This window comes from Styela clava, chromosome 4 (genome assembly GCF_964204865.1).
Source record: "Styela clava chromosome 4, kaStyClav1.hap1.2, whole genome shotgun sequence".
In the NCBI taxonomy this organism is placed as follows: Eukaryota; Metazoa; Chordata; class Ascidiacea; order Stolidobranchia; family Styelidae; genus Styela; species Styela clava.
Window position 1 is genome coordinate 23,019,775 of NC_135253.1, and position 19,455 is coordinate 23,039,229.

General features: G+C 34.4%; 2 protein-coding genes and 1 long non-coding RNA gene across 3 annotated transcripts; all 3 read right to left on the minus strand.

Moving 5' to 3' along the window:
• Positions 1 to 156: 156 nt before the first annotated feature.
• Positions 157 to 10,137, minus strand: LOC144421898 (uncharacterized). The gene is made up of 2 exons (XR_013475021.1): positions 9,855 to 10,137; positions 157 to 2,167 (listed from the first exon to the last, which is right to left on the minus strand). It is a non-coding gene; the product is annotated as an uncharacterized LOC144421898 (long non-coding RNA).
• A 152-nt stretch (positions 10,138 to 10,289) lies between these two features.
• On the minus strand, positions 10,290 to 14,223 carry LOC120325721 (osteoclast-stimulating factor 1-like). Its single transcript, XM_039391838.2, has 2 exons — positions 13,928 to 14,223; positions 10,290 to 13,275 (listed from the first exon to the last, which is right to left on the minus strand). The coding sequence occupies exons 1-2, from the start codon at positions 14,093 to 14,095 to the stop codon at positions 12,787 to 12,789; spliced, it is 657 nt and encodes a 218-aa protein (XP_039247772.2). The 5' UTR covers positions 14,096 to 14,223; the 3' UTR covers positions 10,290 to 12,786.
• LOC120325720 (integrator complex subunit 12-like) lies at positions 14,152 to 15,879 on the minus strand. Its single transcript, XM_039391837.2, has one exon. The coding sequence runs from the start codon at positions 15,809 to 15,811 to the stop codon at positions 14,681 to 14,683; it is 1,131 nt and encodes a 376-aa protein (XP_039247771.2). The 5' UTR covers positions 15,812 to 15,879; the 3' UTR covers positions 14,152 to 14,680.
• Positions 15,880 to 19,455: the final 3,576 nt, after the last annotated feature.

Below are 19,455 nucleotides of genomic sequence, written 5' to 3' on the forward strand. Positions count from 1 at the left end.
TGGGTCGTAGCCTGCCTAAAAAAAATCCTGGCTGATTAGAAAGGTCTAACTCAAGGGTGCACAACTCAAATGAGGATGCGTGCCAAATTTTTCAAAATAATCTTGTCGCTTGCCACGCATAATTGTGGAATTGTAAATTAACACCCGCAAAACAAACAAATTTCAATAATAATACATAATAACGGATATTTTCTTTATTGAAACAATTTAATGTCATGAAAAACTGCTGATTTTGATAAAAAACGTGATATTTTGAATTTTTTTACAAAACCGTTCGCGTGCCACGTTTAAGCGTATGGCGTGCCAAATTTGACACGCGTGCCCGTGTTGTGCCCCCCTGGTCTACTCACATATGGCCAGCCACAGCCGAAAACTGGATATTTTTTCAGACGTATGGACTGAGTGGTGGAGAAAGACGTAACTGATCAGCGATCCGACAATCCTCTCGCACATGATTATTCGCTTGCGCAGAGTAATCAAAAACGTGGCAGCGTATTCGGAAAATTAGCACGATGTGCCACACCGTCCATGTCAGCTACGGGATAGTTGAACAAGTTGTGTGCATATTTAAGTCTCATTTTTTGCCCATGGTGACGCCTTCAGCACTTGTTACATTAAATATTGATTTATTACTCAAATAACGCCAAAACACAAAAACTGAAACAGGTGTTGAGAAACAAGGTAGCAAAAATTCACAATGGACTCGCACAAGAAAAAAAGTCCCAGGTCAGACTCTAGGCTGCAAAGAAAATTCAATTCAGACCCCATTTTCAAACTTTAAAAAATCAAATTTAGCGCATGCAAGCCTTTATAAATACACTGTTAATAATGCGTAGAAAACTTAACTTTAAGTTTGATTTGCTTTCCATATACTCATCATAGAGCGTTCATTTTTCCATGAAACATAGTATGAATAACTAGTAAAATATAGGTATTGTTTGCATTTTTCAACAACCCACAGAATGACAAGTAGATTAACCCAAGAAATGAGGTGAAAAATTGCTATTTGGCAAGAAGCATATAAAACAGTGAGGCATTCAACACTTTACAACGTAGAATCACGCAATTCTACAAAAATTCATGAAAACTGGATCTGTAATTTATGCACAAAGATCGGGAAGACCAAGGAGCGGACGCTCTGATGTAGCTGAATTAGTTTTAAATTCTCTGTTAAAGAGGCACTAAGTTTGCCTTACTAATTTACATGCTTCTTGCATATAAGCAATTTTGCTCTTCATTTCTTGAGTTAATCTCCTTGTCATTCTGTGGGTTGTTGAAAAAAAGTAATGAATACCTAAATTTTACTAGTTATTCATACTATGTTTCATGAAAAAATGAACGCTCTATGATGAGTATATGAAAAGCAAATCAAAATTAAAAGTGTATACATACTCTTGAGAGAGACACCCTGTATTTGACTACAGAAACTTGGCCTAAATTTATCCAAAATTCTTAGCAAACTCAATGCTTGAAAATCTTGTGTTCGACTATCATCATCGGAAGTTTGTAATCACGGATCTGACAAATATTGGCTTTTCAACCTTAAAGGCTCTGAACAGTCAATTATTATTTTGATTGCTCACCCTTGCCCGCACAATTTATTACACCCAGAGCAGGACAATAGTCAAAGGGGTTGCATCCAAAAGGATAGGATTTACATATTTATCCCGGGGGAGAGGAAAGCCGATAAGACGGCTTAACCATATGGCGAACCACGCTTCTCGTCCGGTTACCATTCCAAGTCGGGTATGGGATTAGTTTTATTGACTGTATTGTTTGTTTTCGGAAGCATGGACTTGGTGGTGGAGGAAGCCGTAACCGACCAGCGGCTACGTGAACCACCCAACGACGGCGAGGAGTCCAGCAATCCTCTCGCACATAACCATCCCTGCATGGGATTTGAACCTGCGAACCCATGCAGAGTAATTAGAGGTGCGGTGGCGAGCGTATTCCTAACGCTTAGCCCGTTGAGCCACACCGTCTCATCCAAAACTCTTAATCTGCGATGGTAACATAGCTATGTCCCACTCCATGTTAAGTCTGGTCGCTTCGTATTTGATGCTTGGTTCCGTGGGTTAGTTTCTTCATACACTAGAGGTGCAGGTGAGCAGTTCATGATGAGAGAAGTTGAGAACGCACTGAAATTCTTCATCTTCAATATTGCAACCTGCAAAATAATATATAATCAGAAGAAAATTTTAGGACAAAAAAATATCAGAAAGTCTATTGTGCCATGTACCTCTCTCTTCCATGCCTTCAGTGTTGGCCAAAAACCAAATCAAATATTATGGAAATTAAAAAAATACAAAAATAATATTTTGAGTCATGTTAACAAAACAAACCATGTAGAAGTCTATATGTTTTGGAACTTTTGGTGTTATTGAGCCTGTGAAGAGGTTATTTATGAAGCCCCTCAATAAATTTATAAAAATAAAAACGAAACAAAAAGCACATTGTTTCTTACAGATAAATGTTCCAGAGTAAATTAAAATTACTTTATTTAATGTATTTGCTGAGATTCAGTATTGTTTTAGTAAACGAATAGCTCGTAAATCCTTTGGTTTCTCTAATTCGCCACCAATAAACAATTAGGTTCGGACATCCCTGACTATGGCGATTTAGGCCCTAAAAAATGATGCACTAAGTAATTACAAACAAATTAATTACCAAGTCTTTTAAGTTTCAAAGAACGATATTGTTCAAAACAACCATTTTTTAAAAGTAACTGTTCTAAATTCAAGGATATGCAAAATCGAACATGAGTAATTCAATCAGTTATGAACATCCTTGACTATTGTTAAAATTTTTGTTGGTACTCTCATAGTATGTGTCCCAGGTTCGGGTTAGGCCGATTTTCCTTATTGTAGTTCTATTACGAGTTCAGCGACTGTCTGTATTAGCCAAGTGAATATCCCCCTGCCCACAGGTATCAGACCCTTCACACAACTTGATGTAAAGTAGGCGAACCAAATTAGTTACCTCCATATTGGTACACACACTTCTGGAGCGCCGTATTGTCCTTATTAAATGTTTATCCATATAAATATGCTGTTTGCAAAATGCTATAATATTGGAATTAGATTACTATGATAAAGAAGAACAAGAAATGGCAACCGCGTTGTAGTGTTTCTTAATTGATTAATTAGTTATTGATCCGACTTATATTAAAAGCAAATCATTATTTGTCAGCAAATTAATAAACTTTTCTCATTAACAGAGATTTCTCAAACGGTTGATGATAATATGAAAAATCCATCGTTATTCGGGCCAGCTATCAAAACTTGACTTTTCAAAAAAGGAATATCTAAATAAAAAAATATGAAATTTTGAACTTATTCTAATATCAGGCATATTATCGCTCATTTTCGGCCGACGAATATCCTTCCGATTCTAATTTTGGCCCTAGGTCAGTCAACCTCTGGAACCACTGCTACAAAATAGCATTGAAACACTTTCAATTTTTTAGATATATAATATACATTTCAACAATATTATTATAAAGTCTTAATATTTTTTCAAATTGCAAAAGAAATTTGTCAATACCATAAAATTGTTTTGGCCGTCACAGATAAATGTATTGAATGAGTTAAAAATTCTTGAATAATTACTGATTAAAAAACAACAAACCAGGTTAAAATATAATGGGAACTGACTTCAAAATAAAATCGAAATTGTAAAGAGACTTTATGGACACCCTGTATAGTATACATTTCACCAATATGATCAAAGCAAAGCAAAAAATATACGGCTTTTTGACTATGGAGTATTAACATCATACCATGCTCGGCCCAAGGTAATGATCTGATCACCTATGTAATGTACTGATATGAGTCACGATAACGACCATGCAGCACTAAGGAAACTGTTCCTGGTGTTAGTTGGTTATTTTAGGTGACTCATGAATTTTATGCGGTAAGTGAGCGCAGTTTAATGCTTTATTTCAGCAATAAGCTTTTGTGGGCGAAATAGACTTCTGGTTTCAATCAGCGTTCTTCAAACTTTTTTATCATGACCCAAACTTTTTCGCGGCCCCCAGGGACAAAAAATGAAGTCAAATTTGATAATATATCAAAAAAATGACAATCTCTTTAATGAGACCGATGTGCTTTCATAGCCTCGCACAAAAGATAAAATCTTCTAGGATTTACATATTTATCCCAATTCAAGTTTATTTTATCCAACCGATAACATGGGTCCGATAACATGGCTTAATAATATGACGAACCAGTTAACAGGCCTCTCGTCCGGTTACCAGTCCATGTCGGGTATGGAATTATTTAACCAGTTATACTACATTACCAAACATGATGACGGAGTCACAATCCCCAATAATTTACAAGCAAATGTATGAGCCACATAGTTTGTAACTTGTTGAACCTTCAAATCACAAGGTCACTTTGCATATGCATCATCGTGATAACTAAATTTGGTCAGAATTAATTTAAAATGATCAAATCAATCAATGATAATGATATACTGAGTTTAAAAATAGAGAATAATTGATAATTACCTCGTTTATTACGTAATCAATAAAGATCAATTAGGCCTATGAGAAAAATAATTTTGAGAATTAGCTTTTTAAACAGTAAAATTGTTTTACATTTTTTAAACTAATATTTTCAGATTTTTTCTCAGTTTCAAAGCAGACAAAAAGTATACAAGTAATCCAATGATGCCCAAATATGAATTGAATGCTCAAACACATTAACATTTCAATAAAACATATTATCGTAAATTCGTAATTAACAATTCAAATTTGCAAATCTTTCAGGCAGACTACACATTAGGCAAGTTCCTGAATTTGTAATGATTTCCTAAATTCTTCTTTCAAACTGTCCCAATTCAAACCTAATTTGATATCTCACATTTAAAAAATATTTAGGATGGCATGAAATAGTGAATGAAAAAAAAAAGAAATTTAGGATAGTTCCAATCGTAAATTATCCGCTCTATGCCTCCATAATAACATTTCAAAGTTACATATAATGTTAGTTCTTGAATTAGCAACTACCGGTATTTATTTAAATTTCCTTTTGGACATTTGAACAAAATATAATTGACATTCCGTATTCGAAAAAAAATTTTGAATGTATTTCAAATATTAATTTTTTGTTTCCAGATATTAACATGCAAAGCCCATTTGAATTCTCCAAACTCAATTTCAAAGCCTTACGAATTATTTTCATGAATGGCTTTGAAGAAATGAAGCAATACAAACAATTTGTAATACTCAGGAAGGGATTGTCACATCCTGTGCTGTCTTTGAAAATATTTTGTTGTGGGTCATAAATATATGAAAATCAAATACTGTACCTATCTATTTGGGGACAATGTTATCAATGTCTATACAGAGAAATTTTAGTAGAGAAATAAATATACAAAATCGTTTTAATGAAATTTTCAATGATTATGTAAATACAGTAGGTGATCTATCAATCTATTGGTCACCCAGAACTTTCTCAAGAGATACATTTATGTCACTTTTGAGCGAGTGATCATGCATCGCCATAAATCTATGTAGTGTCTGTGGCTTCTGGCATTCAGAGGTTAGCCAGTACCAGTTGTGTTCAGAAATGAGTTTCTGTTACTCTTAGGTCCTACAATAATTCCATGAAGTTGCAGTATATCTTGGCATTTAATGGTTGCATGTAAGATGTAACTTATCTCAGAGACAAGCCTCTTTTGCTTTTGAATGAGTACATGCGACCTTGCTTTGAACATATTCTTTTACCTAACTAACAAAATTTGAACGTATTCAAATAGTGAATTATTTTTCTTTAGTCCTTATATTAACATTTTGAATTTACATATAAAAAAGCCAAATCTAAAGCCTAATTTATTCCCAATTTCAATGCCTTACGAATCATATCTGTGAATGGCTTTGAAGAAACGAAACAATACATACAATGCTTAGGAAGGAAGCGTATGCCACATCCTGTAGTCTTTAAAAATGATTTGTGAATTGAAATATATGCAAATAAGCTATCCATAGGCTTTCTCAAGATGTACAGCAGTTTTTCCCTACCGGGGAGGACTTTACTTTCGTTTTTCGGAGAGTGAATTTTTTAAATTTTTATATGTGTGTGTATTATTAATACTCTTTACATTTTTACTATTATTGTAATACATATTTATACATGAAATACAAACTATTCAAATTCTAAAAAAAGCAGAGCGAGTTGCACGTATCACTTGGTAATGATCCGTATATTCACACATATAAGCAGAGTTTGAAACTCAAGAAAAAATTAGGAAAAAAAAGGTTAAACTAAGGGGTCGGCTTATCAGCACATAAATTTGATCGTACTTTTCTGTAAACTTCCCATACAAGGAAATTACTATTTGTGTTAAATTAAATACCTAACTATGGCTTATAATGTCAATAATTTAGCAATTTTGTCAATTACTAATTCATTCAATTCAACTTAATTTTCCACGAAAGTATTATTGTTAACTGCTTTCCTTGACTAGAAATCCCAAATTAGGTATCAGTATCGAAAGTATTATAAATAAATTGATTTCCACTGGCAAAATATTCGGAAATAACCTTCCTGGAAATTGGACGTTTAGATGTCAAATAGACCATGAATACAAAGATGCTACTTATTGATAGGACATTCCCAGAACATCATTCATTGATTAAATAGGTTATTGACATGCCACATTTATACAAGTTACAAATACAATTTCAGTAATCAGTATTTATTTTGACACCATAATGAAAATACTCATTTTATTTTCAAAACGAAGTGAAACAAATATATCAATGAATTTCCCTTTGATGAATTTCAAGTTGGAAAATTTTAAAACTTTATAAAACCCTGTATTCTGTATAGTGTATACTGCATGCCAGATAAAGCGAATTTATAACCCTGGAATTATCTAGTGGCATCAATCATAAATACATTAGGTGAGGTGATGGCAACTTCCTAGAAAATTAATTTCTAACAAAATCAATATTCATTATTGCCATTTGCCACACATGCACTTCTAGTTGGCCAGCCTCAACAATTTTTGATTATGTCAATCCTCACTCCTAACTGAATATGTCATTCAAATGGTATTTAATTGGAACATGAATACAAAGGTGTTATTTATTGATAGGAAATAGGTTATTGACATGCTACTAACATACAAGTTGCTGTTGCAACTTCAATTTTGTTTTAAAAGTCAATTCTTTATTTATTTCAACCAGTTATTCTTATTCAAATCAGTGTTTATTCAAGTTCTTTATTTAACTTCATGTAGAGGCCAATAAATTATATATGGTATCAACAAATTCCCTTTCAAATTTTCTTTTGTTATAGAGTCAGTTCTCAATATATCTTGAACAGGTTTATTTTATCAGTTTTTAACGAAGTTTTTTACTTCATTTACTACACCAGTAGTGAGCAACAAAGTAAATAGAATCTATAAATTTCCCTTCTCAATTTTGAACATTTTATAACTTTGCAAAAACCATGTATAGTATATACTGCGTGGTATTACATTACAGCATGCCAGATATGCAATTTTATAACCTTGAAATTCTATAGTGGCATCAATCACGAATACATAGGTAATGGAAACTTCAAGAAAACTAATTTTCAAGTACCGGTAATCAATATTCATTATTGTCACGCTTAATTAAAAGCAAAGTCAATCAGCGACGCAACTTCTCTGATATTGTCGTCAAATTTCATGAAGTCCCCTTCAGGTAATATTTTTGGTGTTGAAAAATATTTTTTAATTTCGAAAAAGAATTGAGAATGAAAATGTGACCCACAATTGTGGCAAACACATTTACTGTATTTTGGAACATATTAAAATAATGAGCATATTCTAAATTGGGCCATGCTAGACCAGTGGTTCTTATTAACCATTGCATACGTTACCCTACGTTATTATGCAAGCTTCCGTTGAACCCCAATGTTTTGAATAGTCAAAACCAGGGGCCAAAACCAAATATAAAAAGGAACTTTAGAGATTTAAAAGCTGAAACAGTACGGAAAAGCCATCATTTCTCTCTGAAACTTCAAATATTCAGCATGAATTCCCAACGTTTATCGTGACAACTCATAATTTCGAAAACATAAGCAGGAGGTATCCTAAAACGCCATCAAGCAGAACAACATTTTTTATGAAGTGTGATGAGATCAATCATAGTTAGGTTCACAGAAACTTATATCTGTGAAAAACTACATATTGCTAAGATATTTTATGAGTTGAAGTTTGGATATCTGCCGTGAAATAAAGTTATTTTTACGCAAATAATAGGCTGGATAATATAAATACTTAATGGTATAGAAATAGGCGCTTCAGAAGTATGTGCACCAATATGGAGGTAAATAATTTGGTTCGCCTACTTTACATCAAGTTGTGTAAGGGGACGGAAGCCTATGGGAAAGACTATCGCTGACAGTCTCGAACTCGTAATGAAACTAAAATTAGGAAAATCGGAACAAAATTATGGCCTAACCCTAACCTGCTACACACAGTACAGGAGTACCTACAAATTGTTTAGAGGACTTCTGTCGGACCCCTGAGACAGCCCCAACGAATCTCAAGGGTTCGATCGAACTCAGGTTAAAAAAAACTGTGCTAAACAAAGAAGTCATTGTATATTAATAAATGATTTTCAATTTGGGAATGCAGGGAAAGATAAGATAAACAGACAGGGCAAGATGAAATAAACAGATAAGGAGAGATAAGATAAACAACGATCTGATCAGCCTTCAATTTTCACAGTTTATCACAGCTATCAAATACATAACAGATAACTAATTGTGTTCAAGATAATTATCAGCTAATCAACCAGTATTACAACTTCCTTATTTATACTGTAATAAAATTTATTTGGCCCCTCAGGTTATGTTTTAACTGTCAAAAAGTAATATTCATTCTTGACAAAAATATGAGAATGTAAAATAAGCGGCCATGCATGTACTGTAATCTGTACTTGGTAATATCTATTTAATGGTATCATTAGCACAATAGTAAAATTATAGTCAGAGATGGCCATAATAAACGAGAAAAATCGACACTATAATTATAAAGAACTTATTTGAATATTATCAAATATTTCAAACTAGGAAATATTTAATCAGAAAATTTATAAGACAATATATGCAAACTGACCGAACTGTGTGAACAATATCGAGTAGGCCTACCCACATATACCACTAAATTTGGTTATTAGTAAGTTTAGTATAATTAAAAAGTGTCAGCCATAGACAAGTTCAAAGCATTGTTTTAATATGTTTTACTTCTCTACATATATGAATTGAAGGTTGATGCCCATTTAACGCGATTGTCAGTTAATGGCATAAATTATTAAAAATTAACTTGTGGCCGGTTCAGTACACTACAGAATAATGAATTAGAGTGCCTGGCGCTTGCTATCTGGCTCATCCATATGCAAATGGTTTAGTTTTGCCAATGTTCTGAGTCTATACAGATGGAGATAAGCTTTCCCTCAATACATTATGCTTGTATTGGGTGAAAGAGAAAATTGGGATATTTTGTACAAACCCCCATCCAAAAATCTTCCCCACCATCGCTCAAAATAAGAAAATTAGTATATATCCAGTTAGAAATACAGACTGCGCTGACCCACCTGAATAATTACTAATTTTTTATTTCAAAACACGGTGCGCGTGTTTTTTTTTCAAATCTCACATTTTTGCATTAGCAGGGGCTTTGTACGAAAGACCCGGAAATTATACCATCATAATATTATAAACATATTATATCTGAAAAAAATATTTGCTTTAAATCAGTTACGCATGCTTTACTAAGGATTGATTAATGGTTACCAAGATCCTTGCACAAAAATATTATTGCAATTAACTCAAAATACACTCAAATCTTCCTACCTGTTTTATGTTTTTCAAATTCACCAACAAGACAAACTTCTTAGGCATTGATATCCATCCTCTTAATGTGATAGATTAGTATTAATGCTCCAATAATACTAACCCTAACCCAAGCCTTTCTTGATAAGTAAGAGAAATTCAGTAGCGACAATATTTCGACCTCCCAAGGTCATTTATATCCCAAAGGTCAATTTCGAGTCGACATTCCATAACTTGTCCCTTGTAATGGTATTATAACATTACAATGTCACTTTGATATCTGAAGGTCATTCAGTCAAAGGTCATTCTGAAATTTTTAAACTTGTCTCTCCAAGAAAAGATGTTGTAGTTATCCCAGATTGCGAAATCATTTTGGCCTCACAAGGTCATTCTCAGCTCCCAAGGTCAAATATTATAGATATATTCCGATCTCATAGAACTATATCTCTAAATTAATCTAAATTTGAGAATACAATTCTTCAATTAATAAAGTACACATGATTAAAGAGATTAATGCATAAAAAATCTGGCTATAATATATACAAAGCTTGACTGGTCAGAATGATAGCATATGAATCAGGCAGTAATTATACTGCCAGGTTTTGGTCCATTGGTTTTCATGATGAGATTATATTGAATCGTACCATTAAAGACTTCTATATCCAGATTCGAAATTTATGGTGGAATGTAAAGTAAGCAAATAAGGGTTGGAAATTATTCAGTTCTAGTTTCAAAATGGTGGAAATTCAGAATCAATCGTATTGATGGATTTTTTTAAATTTACTATTTAACCTTTGAATAACAATATACAAAGCCATTCATATTTCAAGGCATAGAATTCAGTGATAAGTTGACCAAAAAATAGGTCAACACAGAATAATTAAAATTTATGTAAAAACAGAAACTAAAATTGCCAACTATTCAGTTGGACTTCCCTACAAATATTAATGTTTGTGCTCCAATGAAATTTGACATAAAACACAATTTCAATGTAAAAATGACAAACATTATCGAGTTTACCATCCAACCTAATTAAGTCCAGAGTTTTCACTGCTAGGCTTTCAAACTCTTTGCCAGAACAGAACTTTGATGCGGAGAGTGAGAAGGTAATAATAAAAATGTATCCGCATAAGTATAATATAAATTACGATTATTTTTCACTCTGATTATAGATTGTCTGAATATTCTCAAAAAAAAACATCAACAAAGATATAAAAACAGAATAGTAATACAAAATGCACACACATAGGAGCTACCACATCAGAGACAGTTGAATAAAATTTCCAGGTATTCTGTTGGGGTATTGGGGTACATTAAAAATAGAATATTTTTGTTAATGTATATTCTTGCTTTTAGGAATTGATAAATTAGTCTCTGATTATTGTAGCAAAAAATGGTGATGCTTCTTTTTGACTCGGGTGGTAATTCTTATTTTAAATGTTGTCATTATTTATTTAAGTGAAAATGTCTGTCTTTGCAAAAAGAGTTTTTTGTTTTTCTTGTAGCCATGCATGAGATAGTTGATGGGCCACAGAGAATTTTTCGTGCAACAAAAGTGGGCCACGATAGAAAAAAGGTTGAGAACACCGCACTGATCAGGGAATGCACACAAAATTATAAAATGATGGAATGACAAAATACAAATTCGAAAACATGATTCAGAGAGTACCATTTATTAGTCGATGATGATAAAAGTGCAGCATTTGATAGAATGTTATATACGCAAATGTAAATGTCCATTTAATTTGGTAATTTATAATCCAATCTGTGGTCTTAAGTAGACATAACAATCAATATAAGTAATCATACTGACTTTTTTAACAAGGATTTCTAATGCAACTTAGTTAAAGCAAATTCATTCGGCCTCAACAAAAATGGATATAGTACTGATATTATAGTTTTGTGCACCACTGCCGAATGTCCAACTCAGCGTTTCTCAAACTGTGTTTCATGAGCTTCTACAGATTGTTCCACAGAACAGAAATCGAAAATGTGACTAAATTTTGAGAAACGCTGGTCTAACTGAAAGTAAATGAGGTTTCAGAAAACCAGTCACAAATTTGAAACCTATTATTACGAGATTCCACAAAACCTTATAAACTGAAAATGGAATAAGAATTGTTACAAACAGAATTGTACGGAGTTTCAAGGACACCATGAACAAGGCTTAGGGCAATCATTCAATGAGAAGCAGGAAAAAAATTCAATTTTTCAAACCAACACTTATACATACAATTTTTGTGCAGGTTTCCTCAAAGCAAGCTCATGAGCCATTAATGAGAAGTACAAAGATTACTGATAGAATAGTTAAAACAGGGTGGTCCAAGGTTATCGGGTCCGCGGGTCACAATAGTGCCAAGAATAGGTAAACAGTGCAATACAAAACAAACACTTTTATTGCGCAAACACATAGTTATCAGTCATAGCCAATAGAATCCGCATTTAATTTTTAGTTTTCTATAATGCCTATATTGCTAGCATATATTCCCGACCAAAATGTTAAAAAGCCAGGTAACAGTTTAGAAAAGCACATCATTCAATTTTGCTAGTTTCCTCAGCTAGCCATAACACTATTTAATTCAGTGACATTAGTGATGACAATATGTCAAAAGATTTATTTTATGACGAAACAACACAAAATGTGATTTTCTGATTACTCTCCGAGGTGATGTGGGCCACAGATAATGAAGCGGCGGGCCACATGTGGCCCGCGGGCCTGGGTTTGGATCACCCTGAGTTAGAAGCAACCAGTGCCAAATGTCTAATCAAATAGTAGGCAAGGCTGGAGACGAGTAGTTACTAATTTTTAGTTTTTTCTACAAGTTTTCTCAAAGCGAACCGATATTAACTGAAAAGAGAAAAATTACTGATAAAATAGTTTTAAGAGTGCAAATATCCAAGATTCATCAATAGATATGACAAAAATATGGTTTCGCTCATGACCTTGCAAAAGTTAATCAGATTCGTCACCATCTCCCAGATAATCATCGCTTAGACTTCCAAGGGAGTTACATTTTTTTGGTTTCAGAAGACTCGCCCCCACTGGAGAGGACGCCAAATCAAACGGTGTCTTTTTATCATTATTTTGTAACAATGGGTTTGCACCTCGCTCAAGTAGAAGACGGACAATTTCATCATGGCCTTTCCAAGCTGCAGCGTGCAGTGCAGTATCCCCGAGCTTGTTTTGGGAATTCAAATCGGTGAGCGAATTCTGTACTAGCTCATCTGCAACTTCGCCGTGCCCGCTATGAGCAGCCCAGTATAAAGCTGTACTTCCGCTTTTATCCTGCCCGTTAATTCCAACCCGATTCCGAAGTGATTCTCGAAGAAAATCTAGGTTTCCACGCTTCGCTGCTTCATGAAGTGGGAAATCAATCGCTCCAGCGCTATCCTCTGACATGTAGTTGCTAGGAACGAGACCTGATTTACCCTTGCAGGTTGCCTGAAACAGAATAAATGATGATACGACTTGTAAAAAAATATTTTTGAGAAAATGAGGATTAACATCTCTAATTTTGTATCGAAATACTTCGGTGAAAAGAGCCACAAGTTTTGATTAGAAAAACGACTAGAAAAGCAGCCTTTTTTGGAATTTTTTCATTTTTTTTTTAACTTCGGGCATTCGCAATTTTGTATTACCGCCTTGATTCATAGTCAATTAACGGATGGCTAAAACTGTGCATTTCACTATTCCGTTTACATTCTAAAAAATATTTTGGAATATAGCATGTCAAATACATTCCAAATTGGGGGCAAATTCATATGGAAAATTAAATAAATGACTTTATTATTTTCATGTTGATCGTATCTGAAACAACATAAATATAAAGAAAATTATTTCTCTGTTGTTCTGAATTATTCCTGCCATCAAAAATTCACTATATTGAATATTGGTATTTGAAATGTATCCAAATAATTTCCAATTTTTTTGGACAGCCAGGGATAGCTTCCCTCACCTATCTTCTTTTACCAGTTGCAATCACTTTGATCAGTCACATAAATCAGTTACAAATATTCCGGCCAGTCATGCTCTATTACCTCCAACCACTATTATTCCGACCAGTTACACATCATTAACCAATTTCATCACCTACCTTCCACCAGTTGCTATCACTTTGGTCAGTCACATAAATAATGTCCCCTTCATCAATTGACAACTCATCTTTCTGTTGCGCTTCATAAGGATACAGAGCTCGAAATGTCTTTACCATTCCTGGTTTTGGAGCTAGCCTGGGAGGGGGTGGCCTTGATTTCGAAGACATTTTTGTGGTCGTTTAGGGGTTAATTAGTTTATAAGACTATTGTTATTTAATTGAACCTGGAAAAAGCAGAAAATTAGGCATTTGAAATTTAATAACAAAAGTACATAACATGTAGAGTTTTTGATGAATTTTAAAACAGGCTTGGCGCTTTCATTGGGACTACAGTTGTCATTCCCAAGAAAAATTCACAATACAACCAACCATATACATTATAACATCATTTTGAACCTATAACAAATATCTAAACAGTAAACACAAAGAAACCAAAAATTTGGGATAGTTAGCAGATTAGTTTTGAATTAGTTTTTCAAGTAAAGTCCTATGTTATGTTATTGAAAATGAAAAGCTCAGAACAATTTTATTTTAAGTCTTCCAATTACTGTTTTGTTAGCACCAGAATTTTTTTGAATGGAAATTCGCTCAAAGCAAGTTCACATGTAATCACTCATAAATCAAAGATATCTGAGTGGAGTCCTGGGCAACCACCAGGAAGTCGAGAACTACTGGGGCTATAATGAATTATAGAGTCTTGTTTCGCCAATCACCGAGTCATTACTGTAATATTGCGAAGTCATGAATAAAAAATCATATCTTCGATTTCTTTGAATTTAACTTCGCTTTTTTCTTCATGTTTTGGAATCTTTTCTCCGCACTGGCGAGACTAGTGGTTGCTGCCGCTTTAGGAAACATTGAAGATTTAGAAGTAGAAATCCATGACGATGGATTTGACTTATGTGAACTTGATTTTGACGAACTCGCCATTCCTGTCGGTAAATCAGCTCCAAGAGCTTCGGCAAATGCATCCGATACAGCAAGTTTGGGCCCAACTTTTGGCATTTTAGTAGATTTATCACGCTTTTCTTTAGAAGATAGAACCCCAGATGTAGTAGGTTTTACTTGTTTTGTTGTCGCTGATGGTTGGGGAATTGTTTTTCCACTCAAAGCAGCCCATCCAGATAACGACCCCCCAACTGATCCATTTCCAGATGACTGTAAAGTCGATTTTATTTCATTCCGCTTAAAAGGCGTTACAAAAGCTGATTTATTTTTTGGTTCGAAAGAATTATCTCGAACCAGATTAGGTCTGGCGACAGTAGAAGGCTTCGAACTAATCTGTTTTGCAACTTTCTTCGTACAAACTGAGCAATTCCATAAACAACGAGGATCATTTGCGTCTTCACTTATCGGTGGCTGATGGCAATCGCGATGATACCAATTATGGCATTCCTGGCATTCAATCGTATTTCCTTTATCATTAGAGAAGCCTTTACAAACGACGCATGCAAGCTCGTCCATCTCAATGGCATAATCTTTATCATCTGATGCCAAAGGTGACCGTTTCGACTCGTTCCCACTTCTAAATTTGTCGTTCGATAAAAATGCTGGTGACTGGCTATCGAGACGAGACTTTTTCGAGACCTCTTGATCAAGTTCTAACAAATCTTTTTGTATTTTTTCAAATTGTCGTTTCTGGGCTGAATCTTTTTCCTTCTTCTTTGTGTCATGTGTTTTCACAATTTTCACTGAATGTTTCCCAGTTTTCACATTTAACGATTTGTCTATATTTGATTTAACGTCTTGTTTTTTTTTTAAACTTTGCTCAATGGCATCATCGAGCATTCGTTTCAATTTTGCCGTTGAATCTGGGCTTTTCGACCACAAATAATCGAGTGCTTTCACAAACATGGGATCTAACTCATTTGTTGCAACAGCCATTATCAATTAGACTTTAAGACAAAATTAGAGCTAGTTATATTTGATACTGTAATACAACAACAAAATAGAGAATTTTATCAATTAGGAATGCCATTCTAAAAAAATAAGAGTTAAAACTCAAAAGACTGAGGAAAGTTCAGAGCGTAAGATCAGGAGGATAGAGAGAGGCATAACACGAAACAGGAAAGTGTTGCAGTTCAGCAGTTGACGACGTCATCATTTCACGCATGTGAAGGAGAGCTTGACAAAGTATCAGGAACTTTCTCATTTCATACCTACCGCTACCTTGTTAGACTAACACTTAGACGGTTAGTTGGAACTGTAGAACAACACCAAACAGACCATGTCAGCATGTGCCCAACATTCTGTCATTCACTGTATTACAGTATTAAGACATTCCAGCATTAAGTTGTCTTATGTTTCTCTTTTACCAGAAATTTGAAGTACTGAAGACTGAAGTACCGTACCTAGATCTAAAAGTCATACAGGTACCGGTATCGTACTATTCACCGATCCTTTTTTTTTTTTGCCAAATTCAAATCCATTGCCAAATTGGATTTTTATGAAAATTATAGTTTTGGTTTATCCAAATATATATTTCAATTTTATTGCATGAGGCCCAAATTTTATTTTGTAATGTAAATAGCATGGGGTTCCATGTGATGCAGTAACCATTAAGACATAGACTATAATTTCCATTATCATCACTTATATAATATACAATATAAATAGTCAATTTATCCATCATTAGCATTTTTATGAAAAACAATTTTTTTTTAAAGAATTAGATAAATAATCAGAAAAACACCTACGGCAGTACGGTATCATGCCATAGGTGATTTCTACATTTTCCATCTACCGGTACCACCGTATGTAATCTTCTTAAAAAAAAAAAAAAACTAGACATTTCACACAAATTAATAAATACGGTTCACCGATTCTAACCCTCGACATATTGTGGCTCGAAATATGAACGAATATTTTTAATAGAAATGCCCCAGCTGATAAAATTGACGACAGCCAAAACAACAAAAATCTGATCTACTTTCACTTTGTGAGAAAACTGTTTGCGAGAATAATATTTTCCAGAAAAGGCGCGGAAAAAAAAATTCGAGAATGAACTTTTGCGCGAATATAATTTTGCCGGCTGTAGGCTATTTGTTGACCAAAATATATTTTACGCTTAAGTGCTTATTCGTATAGGAAAAAGTTACGAATAGTTGATAGTTATGTTCTTGATGTTATTGCTATTACTTGTCTATTTAATTACCGGTTATACCGGTAACGACTTGGAATGGTAACCGGACGAGAGGCCATGGTTCGCCATATGGATAAGCCGTCTTATCGGCTTTCCTCTCCCCCGGGATAAATATGTAAATCCTATCCTATCCTATTTGCACCTTTACAGCTACGGACATTTTTTTTTAATTTTTTCTTATTAAAAACATCACTTTTTATACACACGATAACACATAAATACAATTGCACGTAAAAAATGAGTTTATGATACCTTACCACTTCTTTATGTGGTTCGACAGCTACGGACATTTGCGCCCGCAGACGAATAGTTCATTAAAGTTGAAGCAACTTAAATACCTTCACTGGTCATTTTTTTCATCGAAATAACTCGAATGCATTATTAAATCGCATACCGCAAGTAGGGGTGATATAAAGAGGTAGACTCTTCCCACGGTAGTGTTTGTTCAATACACACTGGCAGATACAAATATGTCATGAAAAATACATCGCGCATAAGTAACTAAATGCACAAGAAAGCAATGTTCAAATATACGGACACGAAATTCGCGCTTCGGTAACGATACCGTCAACAAGTGTACTGAAATATATGAGTACAAGTTATACAAAGGAAGTCGAAAAAGAAGCGTTTTATTTAAACAACAGCAACAAGCATTCAACCCAACGATTTATATGTACAGTTTGTTTTTCAGCTGAAAAAAAGATATACAAATATACATGTTGGCAAACGTGCAGTTTTCATATTTTATCCAAAAAAGAGAAAGAAAGATGATACTATTATTGGATCATTTGGAGAAACAATGCTTCGGTTTATCAGTCGGGATATGTATGTACCGTGTTTCCCCGAATCTACCCTGAAAATAATACCTAGCCTAGGGTTGCCATACCGTCCGGAAAATTCCGGACATGTCCGGAATTTAGGGTTAAAATTTGCGTCCGGGAGGAATTTTGAAAAATGCTCAAATGTCCGGAATTTTACTGCATCTGCAATCGTAATGTGCACACTGCTAATACAGAACATTGTTATTTCGTACCGTGCGCATATTTTTACTACGAGGTTGTATGGAATTTTAATATAACAGAGCGTTTTCCTTATCAATGGTGTTAAAGTTGTAAACGTCTATGAGAGATGCTTGGAATACCTGTGCAAATGGATGAAACCAATGGAAGAGTTTACTTGTTTCAAATGGATAACCTTGAACGAGATACCAAGTTGGAAGGATGTAAAGCAGGGGTTGGCATCCTACGGCCCGCGGGCCAGATCCGGTACGCAGAGCAATATAATCCGGCCCGCGACGCTTCACTGGATTATAGTAACAAAACAGCTGTTTTAACGATTATATTCTTTACGTAACAGAATTAATTTTGCGACACGCGTAGGCTAAAGTATGTTATAACTCACAATTGCGCGTTTAATGACCCTATAATTTAATTATAATTACACAAATGGCAACAAAACGCAGAAAAGTTGATGCTTAGCGCAAATGGTTTGATGGTGCAGAAAATATTCAAATGGTCAGTCTTCGTGCGCTGCTCTAAATTTAACTTCTGATCTGTGTGAAAAAAGTGTGATTCATCGGCTATCCGTTCGGTTTTCAACATTCTAAAAATATGAGGCCCGCCAATGACTTGCAACCTTTGGTTTTGGCCCGCGAGCGACAAAAAGTTGCCGACCCCTGATGTAAAGCCTTGCCTGGAACATCTGATATAGTAATAAAATAGTAAACGGGTTGATGTGGACGATGATAAATGCTTTGACCAATTCTGTAACTTGAAGCAGTTTGTGGAAAGTTACCTACAAGACGAAGAATTTATTAAACTGCCAACGCATAAGAAATGGTGCAAATATTTCGATCAGTCTACGAACATCACATGCCACTCCGAAATTTTAAGGATTGAACTGTTTTTCTTTGCTGTTACATTCCACAATGTCAATGTAGAGAGAGTCTTTTCACTGATGCAAAGTCAGTGGACTAAAGAGAGAAACAAGTTGCGACTATAAAAGGCATGTTGACTCTCCAATATAATTTCAAAGATATGCACTGTAGTGAATTGTTTTCATTTTTGAAATCAGACAAGAAGAGAATTAGATCTTCAGAAAAATATGCATGGTCAGAAGAGTAAATTTGTAGTGATTGTCTTTAATTTGTTTTAAGCATGTAAGTGCTGTTCTTCCGTTTCGGCACAATCTAATTCTCATTCTTATTTTTCACTCTGAAGTTGAGATTTTTTCAGTCGACGGCCCGTAGCTATATTTAGAGTGTGCTTACCTGCCTGGTGTGAGATTCTGCTTGTGACTGAAGACAATACTTTTCATTTCGGTAGCTGGCGCTTTAGCATGAGTATCGTACAACGTTAGCATGAGTATCGTACAACGTTTGCAGGCT